A 21,061-nucleotide genomic window follows, 5' to 3' on the forward strand; every position below is an offset into this window, starting at 1 on the left:
TCCCCCCTATCTCAGTTAAACACTTAAAGAAAATAAAGACATTAATTAAATTAATTAATTTAGGCAAATTTAAGTGGAAAAATTCTTTTCTCACACCTTGTGCGCCATTGTATCGCCATGTGCACTCACCTTTGAGCCGCTCGCGCGCGTTCTCCAAAGCCGATTTGCGTGAATTCACTGTTGTTTCTGCGGAAAAAGAGAAGAAGAAGAAATGGAATGAAAATATTTTCAAATTATTTATTGCACAAAGCTTAAAAATAGGCCAAAAATGATTGTTTTGCTTAGTACGTAGAGAAAAATTCGAGGCAATTAGTAAGAGTGTTTGGAATGTCGGATGCTTGGCGCAGCTGTGGCGGATGAGTTTGCGCCCACGCATTGACACTGACATTAAATATCCATTTTTTCGCTCAAGAACAAATTATGCGCGGGTGGATGGGTGAAAACAAACCATTTCAAGTGGCGTTACGGCGCACAAAAGCAAAATTCACTTAAACAACATTTTTCAAATAATTAAAGAGGTAAAAAATTTGAGGAAAATATAAAATAAAAGAAAAAAGGAAAAAAATAGGAGAAAAATAATAAAAATGGAAAAAAATATAGAAATTTATTTTATTATTTGAAGTGAAATTGCGCGAAGGCGGCGTCAAGCGTGAGCAAAAATAGCCATCAGCTAGTGGGATTTTTGAGTTTTTATTTTTAGAAAACTAAATTGGCATTTAATTTACGAGGCTGCCAGCGCGCAAAAGTATGCAACAAAATGCGAAAAAACATAATTTTTCAACTTAATTATTTGTGAGCGTGGCGTGTTGTTGTTGTGAAAGAATACGTACGTGTATATATGTATGTATATGAGTGTTGCTTTGGTGGCAGGCGCGAACGTGGCAACACTTGGCTCGACAGCTGAAATTGCTTGGATAAAATATAGCGCTTTTGGCCAACTTGTGCGCGCAAAAATCTCAAAATGCCATTTGTTGATGCTTTTGTGACTGCTGTTGTTGTGTTTTTATTGTTTTTTTTTTTGTGCTTCGAAATATCTAAATTTCATTTGAATTCTGTTGCTCGGGAAACAACCAAAGATGCGTAGTGTGGAATTTTCGCTAAAAATATTTAATTTTTTTTCGATTATTTTCCATTTTTGACGGCTCAGGGTCTGCGGTGAAATTTTTGAATATTGTAGACATATGCATACATACATACATGCATAATTATATATGTGTTATATGCTGATCTTTATATCTATATTATTTTATGCGTTCGGTTTTGTTTTAGTTTTGTCGAACTTTTATTTTATTGCTTTCCGCTTGAGAAGTAATTCAAATATTTTTAATACTAACAACAGCAATAAATGTGATTCTTAGTTCGCTGACAATATGACCACGATTAGTTTTCCCAACACGCAAAAATTAATTTTTATAATTTTCTAATAAATTATAAGTAGGTGGCAACCCTTATTTCAAGTTAGGCTCGTATTTTGAAAGCTTCTCAGTTTGACCACTTTACAATATTTCACTTATTTTAGCCATTTATGAAATTCAAATATTTTGTAAAGGTGGCAACCCTACTTAAATTGATTTCAATTGTAAGTCTTCTTAAAATTCATTAATCACATAATTGTAATAATTCATATGTCTTAAAAAATTAATTGTACACAAATTTGAAAAGGGTGGCAACCCTTGGTAAGCGTATTTACAATTGTTAGCCCTGTCTAATCAGTTTCCAATTATTTGTTTAACATTTATTTTCAACTGTGAATTTTCCTAAATTTCATTGGTTTGTAATATCGCTTTCTCCAATTAATTTTTGTGCTAACACTTTTTAAATTGGTCGATTCTTTATTCTTCTGCATACGAGGGATCAAGAGGGTAAGGACTTTTCTCTCCCCTTTGTTTTATGAAATTGTTTCAATTAAAGTTTTAAAACATCTGGCAACGCTTATACAAAGTAAACTCATATTTTTAAAACTCCACAGCTCGACCAAATTACAATATTTCACTTATTTTACTCATTTATGAAGTACAAAAATTTGTTAAAGTTGGCAACCCTACATTTTTTTCAACTGTAAGTCTTTTTAAACCTCTTTAATCACATATTTGTAATAATTCACATACATATCTTACCAAATTTATTTGACACAATTTTGAAAAGGGTGGTAACCCTTAAAAAAATATTTCCAACTATTAGCCCTTATTTAATCACTAGTGTTTATGGTCTGTATTTCAATTATTTGTTGATCGTGCTGATTTCAATAAATTTTTTGATAAGGTGGCAACCCTTGGTAAACATATTTTTAACTGTTAGCCCTTGTCTAATCACTAATGTTTGGGGTCTGCATTTCAAATATTTGTTAAAATAAATTTTTGAAAAATATTTTTTTTGAAAAAGTGGCAACCCTTGGTAAACATATTTCCGACTTTTTATCCCTTGTCTAAGCACTAGTGTTTGGTCTGCATTTCAATTATTTGTTTAAAAACATTTTTTGAAAAAGTGGCAACCCTTGGTAAACATATTTCCAACTGCTAGTCCTTGTCTAATCACTAGTGTTTAGGGTCTGCATTTCAATTATTTGTTTAAATAAATTTTTGGAAAAAAAAAAATGCTTTACAAGGTGGCAATCATTTTTGCTAAGATTTTTTAAACTGGACATGCTTTCTCCTTCTGCATTCGAAGGATCAAAAGTATGACGACTTTGTTTCGCTTGAGACGTAAGCAATCGAACAGCAAAGACTATGACGATCAACTAATATAATAAAAGTCATAAATGAATTTCAACTATTCAATCTGAAGACTTAATTATTAAAATGTTACATACTCGTATACATATGCTTATGTACTACATACAGAAATATACATAATACTATAATATACATACAAATATTTTTTGTGCGAATTCACTTACCGGCAAATTCACAGCAATTAATCAACTTAATTTCTAAAGCAAACAAACAATGACGCACAGCGAAATTCATGTAGAAAATATTGCAATACAAATTAGAAATAGAAACAAAATTGACCTTCAAAACTGGCCAAATGCAATTCTCCACACTTGCCCCGCTCGCCCAACCCACATTTGACTATTTGCATGACAATTAAAATACTTTGCACTCGCGAATAAACAATAGAGCGGAAAGTTTATAAAAACTGGGTGAGAAAAAACAAGAAAAAAAAGAGAACAACAACAAAAATGTATATGTTATGATATAAATATTGAACTAAAAATAAATTAACAGTAACAATAATAATAATAAAAACTGTTTAAAAAGAGTAACAAAGAATGATATATTTATGTATGTATACATTTTGCAATAAAAAGCGCGCAAATTATATATAAATAAACCGTTATGCATTCTGGCTCGCACAACCAGTATTTACCAGGTGCGTTCCAAAGTAAACAGGACTTAAAAAAACAGAAAAATTGGTTTTTTCGGCAAAATCAATTTATTTTATTCAAACTGGTCTCCTTCTGCTTCCACACAGCTTTTTGCACGGTCCGAAAGCATGTGGAACGAAGGCTTTACCTCGTTGGCCGGTATGGACGTCAGTATGCCGGTGAAAGCCTTTTGAATGGTCTCTACGTCTGCATTATGCTTTCCTTTCATGAGCAAATGCATTTTTCCGAAGAGGAAAAAGTCGCACGGTGCCATATCAGGTGAATACGGGGAGTGGTTGATGGTTAAAATGTGATTTTTGGTCAAATAATCGGTCACAAGCATCCTTTGAGTGTTGGATTCTGAGCAATTTTTGGTCGTTAGTTAATTTGTGCGGAACAAACCGTGCACACACCTTTCGTAAGCCCAAATATTCGATCAAAATGCGATAAATCGTTGTTTCGGAGATGTTCAATTCCATTTGCATGAATTTCAATGATGATTTCGGCTGATTTTTGTTGAATTAATGCAAAGTTTCGATGAAATTTCCGGTGATCACGGATTTTGATTGGCTTACATGTTGATCGTCAATTATGTCCTTACGACCACTTTGAAAACGTTGAAACTACTCGTGCACTCTGCTACGGGATAGGCAATCATCGCCTTAAACTTGTTTCGTCAATTAACACGTTTCGGTAAAAGTTTTACGAATTTCAAAACAAAATTTAATGTCGGCTCTTTGTTCGAAGCTCATTTTCGCACCGATAACACAAACATACTGACACATAAAACGCAATAACTTCACTTCCAATGAATGAAATGTCATGAAATTCTCACTGAACAAACGATAAAGGTAGCAGATTCTAACGCACTTAACGACATGTAGATAGCGCCCCCGGTGGCGCCAGATTCAAAAAGTCCTGTTTACTTTGGAAAGCACCTTGTATTTAAGAATTTGTATATACACACATATACTGTTTGTACTATACCCGCTTTAATGCTCGTTTATTTGTCAGCATTTGTTTATGGCAAAATAATTGAGATATCAGTGTTTCGGTGTTTCCCTTTCATTCGCATTCCCAGCAAAAGTTATCAAATAAATTGGATGTATTTCTTTGCTGTATGAGATAATAATAATAATTGAATTGTACCAAATTTTGTTTAATTGCTTGCTAATTTGAGGCTAATTTGAAGCAATTGTAATCGAAACTTATCGCATTATTTTTGATTTCCTTCTAAGAAAATATTATGTTTTGAATTTCTGCTTTGGTAATAGATTTAATTAGATTTTCTTTTATCAGCATAAGAGTGTTTTTAAAAGAAATTTTTACTGGTAATGTTGATTCAATTTGGTGGAAGCCGAGTTAACCATAGCGCGCCAGTCCTTTCTTCTTTTCGTAATATGGCGCCAATTGGTGATTCCAAGCGAAGCCAGGTCCTTCTCCTGCTGGTCTTTCCAACGGAGTGGAGGTCTTCCGCTTCCTCTACTTCCTGAAACCTCGCTTGGTATCGAACGGCGCGGAGAGGTCCTTCCCAATCTTGACAGAGATCTCGGTAGTGCTCAACGTTAGTTTACACAGCCGTATTAGTTTTGCGGGAATACCCAATTCAGATATCGCGGCACAAAGGCAGCTCTTTTCGTGCTGTCAAAAGCAGATTTGAAATTGACCAAGAGCTGGTACAAGTTAATTCTCTTTTCACGGGTCTTTCCAAGATTTAGCGTATGATATATATCTGGTCAGTTGTTGATTTTCCAGGCCTAAAGCAACACTGAAAAGGTGCAATCAGTTTGTTGACGGCGGGCTTTAATCTTTCACACAATACGCTCGATAGAGCCTTATATGCGGTGATAAATTCTAATCGTCGGGCATGCTTTCGTCCGACCATATTTTACAAGAAAGCTGATGCATACTCCTTATCGGTTCTTCGCCGCCATGTTTGAATATCACGGCCGGAAATCCATCAGCCCCTGCCGTTTTGTTGTTCTTCAGACGGGTAATTGCTATTCGAACTTCTTCATGGTCTGGCCATAGAACGTCTGCTCCATCGTCGGGAGAATCGGGTTCACCTTCTCCTGGAGTTATTCACTGCCATTCAGTATGCTGGAAAAGTGTTACCTCCATAATTTTAGAATGCTCTGGGCATCGGTTACTAGATCACCTCTGGGAGTTATACGGTCTCCGGTCTTGAAACCTTCTGTTAGTCGTCGCATCTTTTCGTAAAAGAAAAAGTTCCCTTATACAAAGTTGCTGAGGAGTGCTCTCAGAGAGCAGGTGTGCCGTCGAGTAGAAAATCGTTCGGCTGTCTGTTGTTATTGCAGCTTCTCGACGTCGAACCTACCTTGTGATTGTTGACGGGCGTTTTTTACTGCACAGAAGCGGGTGCGGATCTTGGCTGCAACAAGATAGTGGTCCGAGTCGATGTTAGGACCATCGCACAACCTTGGGGAGGGATCGTTCGCCTTCTCGCTTTGGCGCGCCTTCAAACGGATGTTCTAGCCAGGGCTACCCAGGGGATACTTGGTCTAAGACCAAGGCGATCAGAGCGCTTTCCTCATTTGCGTGAACTTCTACACATTCCACTCCATTATTGAATTACTTACATTGATTGGCGAGACTAAACGCCACAAAGTTCCTTCTCTGAATAATGAATTTTGAAGTTTTTAATTTTGTAAAGATAGCTTCGCTAGAAAAGCTCTAGCTTATATCAAAATGAGTTTCGAAGTTTTTAATTTTTAACTGGAAAAACATATGTTTACTACATTATTTACATATATATGGTGTATGTGAGACTCAGTGAAGGTGTTTTCGAAATTTTTCTGCTTAATTACAAACATGTACGAGACATGCAAATCAGCCATCAAATTGCATGGTGTTGCACCAGCCGGTGCCCATTACGCCTTCTTGCAGCTGCCGCGAAAAATATTTCGTACTCATGTTTATACATATGTATATATGTAGGTGAATATGTAGCAATCAAGTATCTCAAGGATATCGCTGTGGGATCGACATATCACATGAAATAAGTCGGCGGCCTACAAGCGAGACAAAAATCTCGCTGCAGCTGCAAGCCGAGCTTCAGTTACGTGGAATTGTATGAATGGAAATATGTTTATGTGTATATATACAAGGGTATTCGGGTACGGCACTTTTTAAAAGTAGATTTTCATCAAAGAAATTGTGTTTTCTTAGTTTTTAGTGCTTAATTGTCCAAACCTACCATGTAAGGTTTCTCAATGATCTTATAGAGTTAAATATCTAGAAAGGGTAGTATGCACATCGTCTAACGGTATTTTGCCATAAAACTTCATTTCAACGTGGTTTAGTCTATTATCAGTGCCAGACAAGCGGTTTTGAATCAGTTATATTGCTATTTTTAGCTATTTAGTGGTTTCCTCGGCTGGAGTTCTGATAATGTGTTCCTTCATTACGACTGATATGGATTATGGTCATCTTTTTGGATAGCCAAGTGGAAGTTAAGAGCTTCCATAGATCCCCAGGTATATTTCGCAAACTCTGCTCTTAAGTTAACCCATGTATTGTCCATACGACTACTTCTTATGGACCTAGCAACTGAACTCCATCTGGTGTCGCAAAAGACCTTTTTGGCCTACCAGTTTAACCTAACCTAACATCTTCTTAATTTCAGAATGAAAAAGTAACTTTCTCTAAGGAATCAAGTTCAGCAGTGCATAGGATATGCGGATAAAATTATTATGAAGAAGACACAAATTTTCATGAAAATTTTTGAAGACGTTGTCGAAGTAATGGATTTCCGTCTTTTTCGAACAACTATCTCTAATCATATTATTGTTGTTATCCTCCAAGGGCTAAAGCAAATAGAGGTAAATTTAAGCTATATAAGCCTCATAACGGTCTGTACTCTTATGTAAGTCGATCTGTTATGTCTACTTCAACAAAGTCGATAGCATTGAAGAAGTATCTCATATCAGAACATTTGTATAGTTCTCAGGCTCTTGCTAGACCTTTTTTTTTGGTCAGTATTGTCGAATTCTTCAATTTATTTTTACGAAATTCCTCTGCCAAGGCTTTTGGAAAGAAGATTGTGTCCTTCATCATCAGGGTCTACTTGTTTTCTATAAGCTTCGGTTTTTAGCAGCAGAATTTTTCCTAGTTGACAGTTCTTGACCGGATAAAAAATCCGAGTGCGTTCCGGTTTCGTAAACCCGACTGTCGTGGGAACGGCTCGTCTTCACTAGTGATTTATTTGATAAATGTAGGGACCGCTTCTTACTCGACGTCGTTTTTGTAAAAGACTTTAGTACGAGTCTAGCATTAGCACGTTTCATACGCAAAACATTCCGCTCCAAGGACAGTCAGGTCTACGTTACCGGAACGGAGCCAGTTTTTTATTCGACCAAATACTGACAACTCGGCTCTAGAGATTCAATGTAGAAAATTCGACGTTACTTCAGGTTCAGGTATGTTTCTTGCAACTTGAACAACAATATACCCAAACCTTTAACCAGTATGTGTTGTCAGATCTATAAGGTGATATGTACTGGAGATTCAATGTAGGTTCGAGGTTACTTCAGATATGTTTTCCGTCGCTAGAACAACGATATACCCAAAACTTTAACCCAAATGTGTTGACCCGAGTCCGAGTCCGAGTCAAATTTGATCACATGATATTCGAGGTTGCTCTGCGCTTTCGAACGCCCCTCGTATATATCGTATGCAAAAACCAAAAAGTCTTCATATCTGCTTCATGTGCCGGCGAGCATGCAGTGTCTCGGCTATTTCTGTGTGCGCAAACGCAATTCATTGTGACCCACCACCTGCTGATTTGGCGCAATTGCCCGGCAAAGTTGATTCGGTACAACAACACCTGTGTGAACACACACCCACACATATAAACATATTTTTAAATGAGGTTGAGTCTGCACTGCTTTGTGCGTGCCGAAGCCAAGCCAAGCCCCCCTGCGCAATAAATGCATGTCGCTCGCAAAGACAAGGTTGTTGCTGTTGTTGACTTGACTTGCTGTTGGTTGTTGTCGCTTGACTCCATTTACGTATTAACTCGCTTGACGCCAAGTGTACTTTGGCGTGCACAAAAACAATGGCGACCGACTGTCGCCAGCGGCAATGCACCGAGACACCAACTCGAACAAAACAACAACAAAAAGTGCAATGAAATAGTTGCACATGCCGAATGCTGCAGGCGACCGCACTGAACCGAAACGGAAATACGGTCATCGTCGGCGGTGTTTGCTGGCAAACGCAAAGCCGCACACAGAAGACACCGTCAACTGCATATCGCAAATGCCATAAACGTGCGCAAATGGCCTCAAAAGCAGAGCAGCAGTGCCTCCTACCTCGCATACCGCTCTTAACCCCACTCTCTCCGACTTTAATCTCTCGCTTTGTTGCTGTTCTCTTTCACAACCGGTTTGCGTGAGTCCGCGGCCCAGCGTCAATTACAGTCAGTCGTCGTCGGTCCAGACATTTTCGCAAAGCAGCGTCAGCGTTTGTTGGTAGCCACTCCGTCCAACAACAAAACCAACAATAACAACGCAATTTGCAGGCCTTTAAATGTTGCTAACGACCGGTTTGCCGCTGCAGCGCGACCCGTTTAGCCGCCTCGCGTGCGTCCACCTCTTTCATTGTGGAGCTCCTGCGTTGAACGTCATCTCTCACACACACACACACACGTACACGCACATATTCACATATGACTTGACCCACCATCTCTGTCGTCATTTAGCCGTTGAAGCCAACTGTTTGCAACCACCGGCCAAGCTCTAGTTCGTGCGCTGTCGGCCCAATCGTCCGTCTGCCAGTTCGGTCATCTGCGTTTGCGCGCGTCCTTCCGCCGTTCCAACGCAACCAGTTCAATGTTCGCTGTTAATTGTGATCGCAGATTTCCGTTGTTTTTTTTACGTTGGCTTTTCGTCATCTTAATATTGTTGTTATTGTATTTTTTGTTGCGCTCTTCATCGCATTGTTGCGCATGCGCTGTCGTTGATGACGTTTAACTTGTTGCTGCGCTCGCTTTTAGCCGCATTTTCGTGTTAATATACTTTGTTTTTGTTGTCTCAACTGTTGCTGTTGTTGTTGTTTGCGTTTTTTATAACCACAGCCGTGTTGTATTGCTCATTGTTTGCTCAGTCGTGTGTTATTGTTTGCTTACATTCGCATTGGGGGAAGCCGCCACAATCAGCGCAGACCAGTCGATAGCCGTGTGTTGTTGTTGGTTTTTGTTGTTTTAGCACTTCAGTTTTTTGTTTTCATTACAATGAGTTGGTTTTTCGGTATTCATTTCTTTTAGTTGCTTTTTAACTGAACTTTCGTTTGTTGTTGTTGCTTTTATGCAAAGCTGTTATTAAATTTTTCTTTGTCTTTCTTTTCTCATGCTACATTGTCTTCTACGTCATTTGTTTTTTTTGTAATTTTTTTATCGATATTACTTCATTATGTGGCTTTTTTAACAATCCATAAGCCGGTTGTTTCACAAAAAAGCGGAAAGAGAGACGCAAAAACTTGTTGATCCCTCTTAGCACCGTCTGCTGCAGTCTCTGCCTTCGTTTGCCGGCTAACTGCCGATCGTGATCAAAGTAGGCATACAGAGGCATGAATTATTGGTTAGATGAGACAATCAATTTCGGCCATGAAGGAGCCACATTTGGCCTAAGGGTTCACCAGAAATTGAAGTGAACCGCAATTTTTTTTAGTCCAAATTTTTTTCCTATTCTTTTTAATATTCTCTCCGGTGAAAAATTCCAGATAGCATATGATGATCAGTCATATAAAATACGATTAACCTTGTGAGCATTTAAAAGGCAAATGATTCATACAGAGTTTGTCCTGAAAGTAAAAAATTTATTAAATCCCTCGTTACAATTTTTTAAAAACTTTCAAAATAGGCTTCTTCCGCGTCGATGCAGCGTTGCCAGCGCGATTTCCTAGCATTGTAGGCGTCATGGAAGGCATTCTCCGGGCTTGGATCCCCTCTATCATCTCAAAATGCTTGCCATTCATCGGCCTTTTCAGGCAAGGAAACAAAATAAGACTGTAGGGCGGCTCGGAAGCGTTGGGATGACGGATGTTCGGTGTGTACTTGATTATATCAAACGTCTCTATCACAGATTTACCGAGTTTCACACAGAATTTAAGCGCGTAGCTCTGTTTTAACGAACACAGCATTTTCGGCTCGCACCACTCACAGAAACACGTCGCGCGAAAATGTTTTTCCTGATTCTCCAGATGCTCGGAAACAACTGACCCTCTAGCGAATCCAGTCGGTGCACGCACGCTCCGAAGTACAGTCGGATGAAAATCGGTTCTGTTAGTTTCCGGACAAACCCTGTACATTCGAAATATTTTGTCTCTAAACTAGTCAGACTTCACTGAACGACATGTCGAATTCGCTTAGAAGCCGATATAAACGAAATCGGGTTTATGGACTTATGCTACAAATCATCGTTGTTAAGTACTGACGCATCCTAAACGTGACGAAATCTTCGTCTACGAACTACTGCTGAAGAACTACCATATCGAAGATACTCTGTATTACTAGTTTCCACCTGATCAAATTAGACTTGAGAATGATCCATTAACGCGTTGTCTATCCGTTTCTCGCAAGCATAGCAAAAGAATTAAAGAAATAGAGCTTGATAATCGTTGTATACGCATTAGAGAGATATCAGTGGATCTCAACATCCCTTATGGATCGCCAGGTTAATATTTTGTTACATGCAAAGCTAAAATCATACAAAAAGGCCTGAATATTTTGCAAAATTCTACATTCTTCAAACACATCATTACTGGTGACAAGGCGTGGGTTATGAATATGACGTTGAAACTGTCCAACAATCTAGCGAAAGGCGCTACAAAAATAAATCTAAACTGAAAAACCAAAATTCGCTGATGGTACTACAGGTCATCACAACAGAGGTTTATAACAAGTATGGAAAATTAATGCTTGTATTGCCTCAGGAGCCAATTTTGACTTTCTACTTTCTCTAAAAACATCACATAAAGTATTCTTTTATTGGAAGAATATCTCATACAATAAAATCATCACAATCATCGATCATAAATAATTGCAATTCATAGTTTCCTTTTTTAACTTAGTTTCCCTCTTAATGAATCGCTGTTATCAGAGCTTTTATCAGCGATGAGTGTGCAAAGTACATTCTCTATATATTTATATGTGCTCAGCGTAAAACAACAACAACAATATTCGTCAAATAAATGCATTTCTAGGAATAGTCACGCACATTCTTACATAGAAATGTTGCACTTAAAGTTTATGTTTGACATATTATATTATTTTTACACTATATAAGTATTTGTAGTCTGTCCATGACAACATCATACAATTTTCCTAGAAGCGATAAGCTTTTGCGTTAAGAGTTCGTTCATTCGACGCTTATCAGGAAACATTACTTAAGTGCGTCGCAGTCGAAAGCCATATTGTACGTATGTATATAGTGCATTTTCGAGCTAACGAGTCACCACTTTCTTCTTGTTCAAATAGTTTACTTTCCATTTACAGTAAAGCCTCGTTGCAAGGGACTTCATGACAGGAGTGTTTTTTTGAAAGATTTGGGTTAAGTTGATTGCGTGCTAGATTTCGATTACTGTTGATGAACATTTTGAACTATGTTACTGTTTATTCAAATAATAAAAATTCAATTTAAAATTTGTGATTATTTCCGATAACTTGCGACTATTTTATACATTTCCGATTTTAAAATTTCTGATTTAATTTTTGTAATTGTTGGTTATAGTTTTTATATACAATTTAATATTGATAATAATAATATCGATTTCTTGATATCTCGAATTTTTCGATAACTTTTTAAGTTATGTAAAAATTAGCATATGTAAGTTAACAGTTTATAATGTTTTATAAACATTTTTGTGTTATTAAAAAATTATTTTTTTTAGCTTTAAAATTTATCGATAATTTTAAAAATAATTTAAGGGGTTATATACAGTTAGATGGCCGAAAGCAGCGAATTTTCCAGAGTTTTTTCTGAGAAAACTTTAAGATTTATTGAATAGAGTTTATCAATAATTTTTAAAATAATTACTTGCTATTATTTGCCACAGTTTTTATCGATACAATTTGAAAATAACTGTTAAATTTTCTGATTTTATTTTTGTAATTCGTGGTTATAGTTTTTAAATACAATTTAGTATTGAAAATGATAAAATATCGATTTTTCGATTTATCGAATTTTTCGATAAATTTTTAAGTTATGTAAAAAGTAACATAAGTTAACAATTTATACTGTTTTATATACATTTTTGGAATTTAGTTATTAAAAAGTTGATGTTTTTTAGATTTTGAGTTTAGCGATAATTTTAAAGTAATTTAAAAAGTAAGAAATGCTTGAAGGTTCAATTATTTTTACTTGATTTAAATTCGATATTTCGAAATTTGGAACTTATCGATAATTTTTAAAGGCAAAAAGGAAAATTTAAATCTGTTATCGGTCAAAATTTTTATTTATTTTATTCACATTTTTGAAACAGAGAATGTCATAAAAAATTTATCGATATTTTTATATTTTTTCTTTTTAATCAACCGGGTTACTTGTTGAATGTTGTCTGTATTGGTTTTTATTTTTACTCGAGATTTAGTTATCGACTTATCACAAAGTTTTTTTTAGAACAATCGATATTTCCAGCTTGGTACTCAACATTTCAAAATATATTGAATTTCAGTTTGAAGCTAGAGATTGTTGTTCTTAGTTAATTTTTCAATAATAAAGCCACCTTGTGGCCGAAAACTGCCCAAAACCAATCAACACTGTTCAAGCCTCTAGGTACCGAATATGTAGGACCTAGCATCTATAGTTGACTTTTTACCGCAAATATCGGTCAATGTGTGAGATATATATGTAATTGAAATTCAGACAGAATGCTTTCCTGACAATAGTTATTCTGTGTATCCGAAAAGGGCTGAATCGGGCCAATACTTTTCTGAGCCCTCATATAACCTAATATAACAATTTTCGAACTTCCGAATGACTTTATACTGCATATATTCGCCAAGATTGGAGGTATCTCAATAAAAATTACTGATTATGTTTCACTCATAACAGTGTAGGGTTGTGCCTAAAAAAGTATTTGACGGACACAAAGCATTGAGTGAAGGTCGTGAAGTCATCAAAAACACCAAACAAATGATAGAAACTATACTCGAAACATATGTCTTGAGTAGGAGGTCACAAAATAGACCTTGACAGCTTGAAAACTGCAGAGCTTACATGCATCAAAGGGATTATTACTAGTGAATGTGATGTCAAAACTGTCAGACAATCTAGCGGATGGCAATCCAATAATACTACTAAAATTCGCCGAAGACACTGATGACCTTTCCAGCCGAGGCTTATAAAATGTTTCTAGAGAAATTGGTTTAAGCCTTGCTTTCATGCAGATTTTGTCTTTTTGAAGATGATAAAAAAAGAGTTGTACCATTTGATAGTGTACTTTTTTTGTCAGTCTGGGTCAAATTTGATCATATGAATATATATGTATGTTGTGCATTTGTATCTATGCAAAAAGTACCAACAGGTGACCCGAAAACGAGACAAAAAACTATAAAAAGCCATGATAAAGAAATAATGATATTAAATAAATATATGTAAATATGTCTTACATAGCAAACGCCCATGCAAAGTGGGGCCAAAGTCTACTAATGCCAGCTGGGACAGCGACAACTACAAACCGAAACAACAGCACAGCCAGGGAGCAGGCTTGCGAGCATAAGCACGACTGTTGAGATGTATGTATGTTTGTATTTAAGTGCACAAACATTTTAAATTAGATTTATATATACATAGACATATGTATGGGTGAACCTAACAATCCACTGTAACATATTACATTGCATATAAACATATTTGCATGCATATTTTCGCTAATCGTTGCAAAGCGAGTGATATGCAAACATGTGTACATATACTTATGTATACATATATGTAAATATATACATATGGACGCCTAAATGTTTGTATGTATGCAAATTTCTGCATGTGACAGCGCATTGGCCATTTCGGGCAGCAACAGCCGCGCTAGACGGAAAGCCAACCAACCAACCAACCAACCAACACCAACAACCACACAGATAACAGCCGACTCAGCAAATTGGGTTGACATGCCGCAATGACAAACTGTCGCAATTGCAATTCGCAATCGCAATTTGTAATTTGCATTCGCCGCCCGTCGCTTGCTTCGTTTATTCGTTCGTTTGTTGGTTTGAGTGTGTTGTTCGCGCTCGCATTCCGCACATTGCGGCGACAATGCGACTCCCGCAGCTGTTAAGCGGCAACAACAACACAAACGCTACAATTGTAAAATGAAACTAACAGCAAAGAGCAAATAAAATAAACAGCAGAATTGCAAAAAGTGCAAAGTTAAAACAACAAAAACAAGCGCAGTTGCATTCGGGATGGGCGTAGACATTTGAAAATGCAAACAAAAATGATTAAAATCAAATTGAAAAACATTTACATACATACAAATATATATGTATGTGTAGATACAATATTTATATATATATGATAATATATATGTACATATATACTTATACACTTAATAGTATGTAAAAAAATTTGTTGTTGTTGCGCTTTTTATTGCATTACAAATTGCATTTGCTTTTATTTTGTTATTTTCCAAACTTTTGACCAGACCATTGATTGCCTAGGGCAAAATACGGATTACAAAAATAGCATCAGACTTTATATTTACATTGTCCACAATTATTATTATTATCTTTTTTGCTATTTTCTCGAATATTTAATATTCTACAATCGCATCCACTACATTTTATTGCCCCTGCATATTTTTTCAACACTTCCTGGTGTTTATAACTGTCACTTATGACTAGTACGCTCCGCTACCCTAGTAATGCATGCATATCACATAACTTTCGCTTAAAAAATATACATACATATGCGTATCTAATCTAATTAAATAAATATAAATGAATTATCATATTATAATAAATTGAGATTGGAAATTAGTACAAATAAGTTTAATCGTATACAAAAACAAGAAAAAACGCTGCACCGAAGTTAATATCCCCTTCACAGGTGCATTTCGTAGCAATGTGTTTTAGGTTATATGGAAGCTATATGCTATAGTAATCCGATGTGAATAATTTTTGCGGAGATTATACTATTACCTTAAGCAGTAATCCATGTAAAATTTCGTGAAAATTTCACGTCAAATGCGAAAGTTTTCCATACAAGTCTATGATTCTGATCGTTCGATTTGTATGGCAGCTATATGCTATAATGATCCGATCTGAACAATTTTTTTCTGATATTACATTGTTGCCTAAGAAAATAACCTCTGCCAACTTTTGTGAATATACATATCTTGTCAAATGCAAAAGTTTGCCATACAAGAACTTTTTTCCGATCATTTGGTTTGTATGGCAGCTATATGCTATAGTTAACCGATCTGAACAATTTCTTGAGAGATTGCATTGTTGCTTTAGAAAATAATCTAAGCCAAATTTCGTGACTATATCTTGTCAAATGCAAGAGTTTTCCATACAAGAACTTTTTTCCGATCGTTCAGTTTGTATGGCAGCTATATGCTATAGTTAACCGATCTGAACAATTTCTTGAGAGATTGCATTGTTGCCTTAGAAAATAATATATACCAAATTTCGTGAATATATCTTGTCAAATACAAAAGTTTTCCACACCAGCACTAGATTCCGATCGTTTATTTTGTATAGCAGCTATATGTTTTAATGGTCCGATATCAGCAGTTCCGACAAATGAGCAGCTTCTTGAAGAGAAAATGACGTTTGCAAAATTTCAAAACGATATCTTAAAAACTGAGGGACTAGTTCGTATATATACAGATGGACGTATGGACAGACGGACATGGCTAAATCGACTCAGCTCAACATACTGATCATTTATATATATACTTTATAGGGTCTGCGACGCTTACTTCTGGGTGTTACAAACTTCGTGAAAAACTTAATATACCCTGTTCAGGGTATAAAGATTCATACGCCTAAGGTTAGTAAGAGAAATTTTAAAATCAGAATATTTTGCTGTATAATTTTTATATTTTGAAGAAGTTGCGACCTTTTTGGAAAATAAAATGTACATCAATGACTGGGTGAAAAATTGATATCAAACTTTTGATAATTTGCAAATTTGCAAAGAGTTGCCACTTTTTTGCAAACTAAAATGTATTTAAATATGTAATTAAGTAATTGGTAACAATTTGTTGGCATCTGAGGTTTACTTAAAAACACTCACTTCAAAAATATATTTTTTAAGAGTTACCACCTTACAGAAAATGGAAAGTTAGCGAAAAAAATGGTATTTTAGGCATTAAATAAAGAAATATGGGTTATCAAGTAGAAAATATTTGTAAAACGTTTATACCGAAAATCGGAAATTTTTTATTGTAAAATTTTTACAGTTTGAAAAAGTTGCCACCTTTTGGAAAAATTAAAATTTTCTTCTATAGGTTGGTGAAAATTTGAAAAACCTTTATTTCAAAAATATATTTTTTAAGAGTTACCACCTTTCTGAAAAAGAAATATAGTTAAAAGATTTTAGCTTTGACATCAAGAAAGGACTTTGGTACCCTCAAAAAAGTAGAAATTTAAGAAAAATTTATATCGAATTTCAAAAAAGTTTTACTGTGAAATTTTTTACATTTTGAAAGAGTGGGTTCAAAAATTGATATTAAACATTTGATATTTGAGGTACATTAAAGTACTGTTATTTCAAAAATATATTTTTATAAGAGTTACCATCTTTCTGATAATTAAAAGTTACACAAAAAAATTTATTTTTGACATTGAATAAATGGATATGGTTACCAAAAAGAAAAAATTTGCGAAATTTGTAAGCCCAAAAGATTTTCAAACTAAATTTTAAGCGATTTTAAAAATTGAAAAATGTGGCAAATATGTAAGGGATGCCTTGTACTATGAAGAGAAAAGGCATAGTAAAGTACTTTTGTTAAGCAGCTGTATTACTATAGTAAATTATGATAACAAACAAAATTGTCAGTAGATTAGAATTTCAACTTTCAGTCGTAAATAATAAAAATTATATTTTTAAATATTTTTATACTTAAAGGATTGCATCATTTTTCAGCGTTATATACGTAAATGAAAGATGATCTCAGTAATAACAAGAGCATGCAGAATGAATCATTATATTAATATTACGGTATCGCAGCGCTAAGGCAGTGCTACTTCAGATAATGTCGAGTGTACATACTTAACTTGACGGAATACTTAATCCACCCAAATTTATGAGATCTACTGTTTTATTGCACGCCACTGACTCAACAATTATTTGATAGAGATGGCAACCCTGCTGATTATAACAACAAATAAAGCTATCAACATTGAATTTATGAATTTTTTTTTTTTAATATTCTGCTGATATGAATCAATACAGAAAAAGTTGACCCAGCAAAGTTTATTTGCAGGCATATTTCTATGGCTTTAAAAGCCTCACTGTAAATATTTACAATTTCTCGCAGTAGAAATACATAAAAGCAGTGTTAAGAAGTGAATTTGGAGAAAAAAATATAAAACAAATACATATGTATGTATTTAAAAGCCATGTAAACAATTAAAATGCAAATGAAAGACACACATACACCCACATGCGCCTACTGCACTGAATCAGCCAAGCAAATCAAATATAAATAGTAATTCAGTGTCAAAAAATCGCACACACACAGATCCATATATGTATGTGTGTATTGGCACACCCCTGGAAGCCATGCAACAATTATGCAGAGAAGCGCAAATGTGTAAAAAAATAGTAATAATAAAATGTTACGTATACGCCCCGTTGTCTGCTTAGATTTGGTGTGGTGGTCTTTGCTACCAGCTATTTTCTATGCAAGCGCGTTGCTATGCTAATGTACAAAAACAATTTTAGAACGACATTGAGTGTGTGTATGTGTCTGTGCATGTATGTTTGTGTGTCGCTTAAGTGGAGCAACAAGTTAATAAAATGTTTTAATTCATGAACATAAATGTGCGCAAACATAGCCACATACAAACTGATATGATGTATTCGTTTAGAAATCTGTTCTTTAAAGTTATAACAAAATTTAAGCAGAATAAATTTCGCTGCCTTTAAATCTTTGTGCGGGGGTTTGCTTTTCACTGCCAAATTTCTTGCTATATTTTTGGGTAATAATGTCTCCTAAGAATTACTCGGCCACGGAGTCAGTTATCTATTAGGCTTTATAATTTGTTATTTAACTTGAATTTTCACTGCTAATGTCTTTAAAGTGGGCTCAAAATATAATTATAGTTATATTTTTAGCCATATCGTTTTTCTAACTATTATCCTCTTATATTAAACTTTTGATAAAAACTAAAACTATGTAGTTTGGCACATAAAATAGATTTTTACTATCCTAGCGCCATCAACCAGCAAATATATGCTATTCAGTATTCATTTTAAACACATTAAAATTTTCATCGAAATCTGCCGACAGGCTATCGAGTTTCGTAAGGTTTTCATGACAGTTTTTTAGAATTAGCCACGGGAATAAAAAATTCAGAATATTGGTATCAAACTATATAGTTTTACGTAGGCTTGTTATTGAAAATATTTTTGAGTGTAGTTGCCACCTGTTGAAAACAAATCGCCAGCATCATCAACCAGCAAACATGAATCACTCAGTGTTCATTTCAAACACATAAAAAATTTCATCCAAATCTGTCGAGGGGTTATCGAGTTTCGTAGGGTTTTCATGCGATTTTTTTAGAACTATTCGCAGGAATAGAAAATGTAGAATACGGTTATCAAACCAAACAGTTTTATGAAGGGTTATTGTGAAAATATGTTTGAGTGTGGTTGCCACTTGTTGAAATAAATCGGTTCAATGGAATTTACGAAATAAATAAATGCAAAAATGACAACGGGGTATTATATTATTGTCCAACAATACAGGAACATTTGTTAACTTAAGATTAAGAAGCTTTATTATAAATAAATAAAAAAAAATACAAAATTATTAAGCGTTAAATACTCTCACAGCTGGAATGTTTTCATCCATTCGGAAGATATGACCTAGCCAGCGTAGCCGCTGTCTCTTTGTTCGCTGTTCATCGTTCCATCGAATGCGATATTCGCTGTTGCCAATGTGCAAAGAACCTTAAATCTTCCCCAAAACTTTTCTCTCGAAAATTCGCCAACTCATTAGATGTTGTCTCTGCACCATACAGCCAGGATGGGAATAATGATTGACTTATAGAGTTTGGCTTTTGTTCGTCGAGAGAGCACTTTACTTCTCAATTGCCCACTTAGTCCGAAGTAGTGCCTGTTGGCAAGAGATACTCGGCGTTGTATTTCGAGGCTGACATTGTTGTTGGTGTTAATGCTGGTTCCAAGATAAACGAAATTTTCTACGACTTCATAGTTATGACTGCTAATAGTGACGTGGGTGCCTAGTCGCGAGAGCGCCGACTTTTGGCTTGATGATGATGAGATATTTCTTGTCCTCGTTCACAGCCAGACCAATAAGCTTCACTTCTTTATCCAGTCTGGAGAAAGCAGAACTAACGACGCGGTTGTTGATGCCAATGATATTACACATTATTTATATGATGATACCTGATGTCACAAATTTCTCTGACTTCATAAACCTATCTTCGGTTTATTTCTATCAATTTGTTTTCCTTGAGCAGAATATCCCATAAATTAGTGAGTATAACCAATTGCATGATTACTGTCCATCTGGTGAGTTTTTCGCATTTTCTCTCTCTCTTTATGAAATCATTTCAAGTTCAAATCGCTAAGGAAAACACTTAAGAATGCATACAAAACTAATGTCAAAGACGGAAAATGTTATGGCATATCAACGGCAAAGAAGAAATGCGTCAAATTACGATAACAATAAACACAAACGAACACCCGTAACATTTTTGTAGCGTGACAATAAAGCGACCAACGTAACATAGGCGCTTTCAAGCAACAACAACTCTATTTACATATGTATGTGTGTATGTAGATTTATAAATATTTATATATGTACTATAAGTACATACATATGTACATAATTACAAATATAGTATGTTTGAGAGCACATTGCGGAATCTACCACTTATGAGCACACTGAATTTTGTGCGTAATGTCGGCTACGTGACTAATGCAAAAAACATTGACGCGCCAACAATTGCGAAAAGGTCTGCAAAAGAGAAAATATTCGTACACAAATACATATGTGTACTTATATGTATGTATAGACATTCATACATAATGTACCATAGTACCTAAGCGCTCAGCGCTGCCCGCACTTGTACGCTCGTTTAGAGGCACTCACTTGGAAAGTTATCACCGTTATCGCAATAAGTGTATCGTGATAGCTTAACGATTATCATGTATATTAAAATATATTAAATACACATTGTTATGGCATGCTGATTGTTTGTATATAATATACAAGTGATAATATAAACTATACGTGCATATGGGCAAGCCAATGTGAAGCTTTGCATAGCAATTCGAGCGGCATATTTGAAAAAATGTATATTATTTAATTCAGTGATTAGTATATCGATTTCATAAGCACTGACGCGATTCATACATATCAACTACTCGTTATTTGTATTTTGTGGAGCAAGCCCTCATGCGTGCAGGGTTACCAGGGCAAACACTCCAATAAAAATAAATCTATTGGTATCAGTGTTTTGCTTGTGGGTATATA

General features: G+C 35.3%; 1 protein-coding gene across 1 annotated transcript in view; it reads right to left on the reverse strand.

The window, feature by feature from the left end:
- The window catches only part of LOC120770841 (pneumococcal serine-rich repeat protein), a 172,871-nt gene that overhangs the window by 86,361 nt on the left and 65,449 nt on the right, over positions 1 to 21,061 (reverse strand). Inside the window, exon 2 of the mRNA XM_040098437.1 lies at positions 130 to 186. Within this exon, the coding sequence (XP_039954371.1) occupies positions 130 to 186 (57 nt within the window). The remainder of the gene's footprint in view (positions 1 to 129; positions 187 to 21,061) is intronic.

This window comes from Bactrocera tryoni, chromosome 3 (genome assembly GCF_016617805.1).
Source record: "Bactrocera tryoni isolate S06 chromosome 3, CSIRO_BtryS06_freeze2, whole genome shotgun sequence".
Classification (NCBI taxonomy): domain Eukaryota; kingdom Metazoa; phylum Arthropoda; class Insecta; order Diptera; family Tephritidae; genus Bactrocera; species Bactrocera tryoni.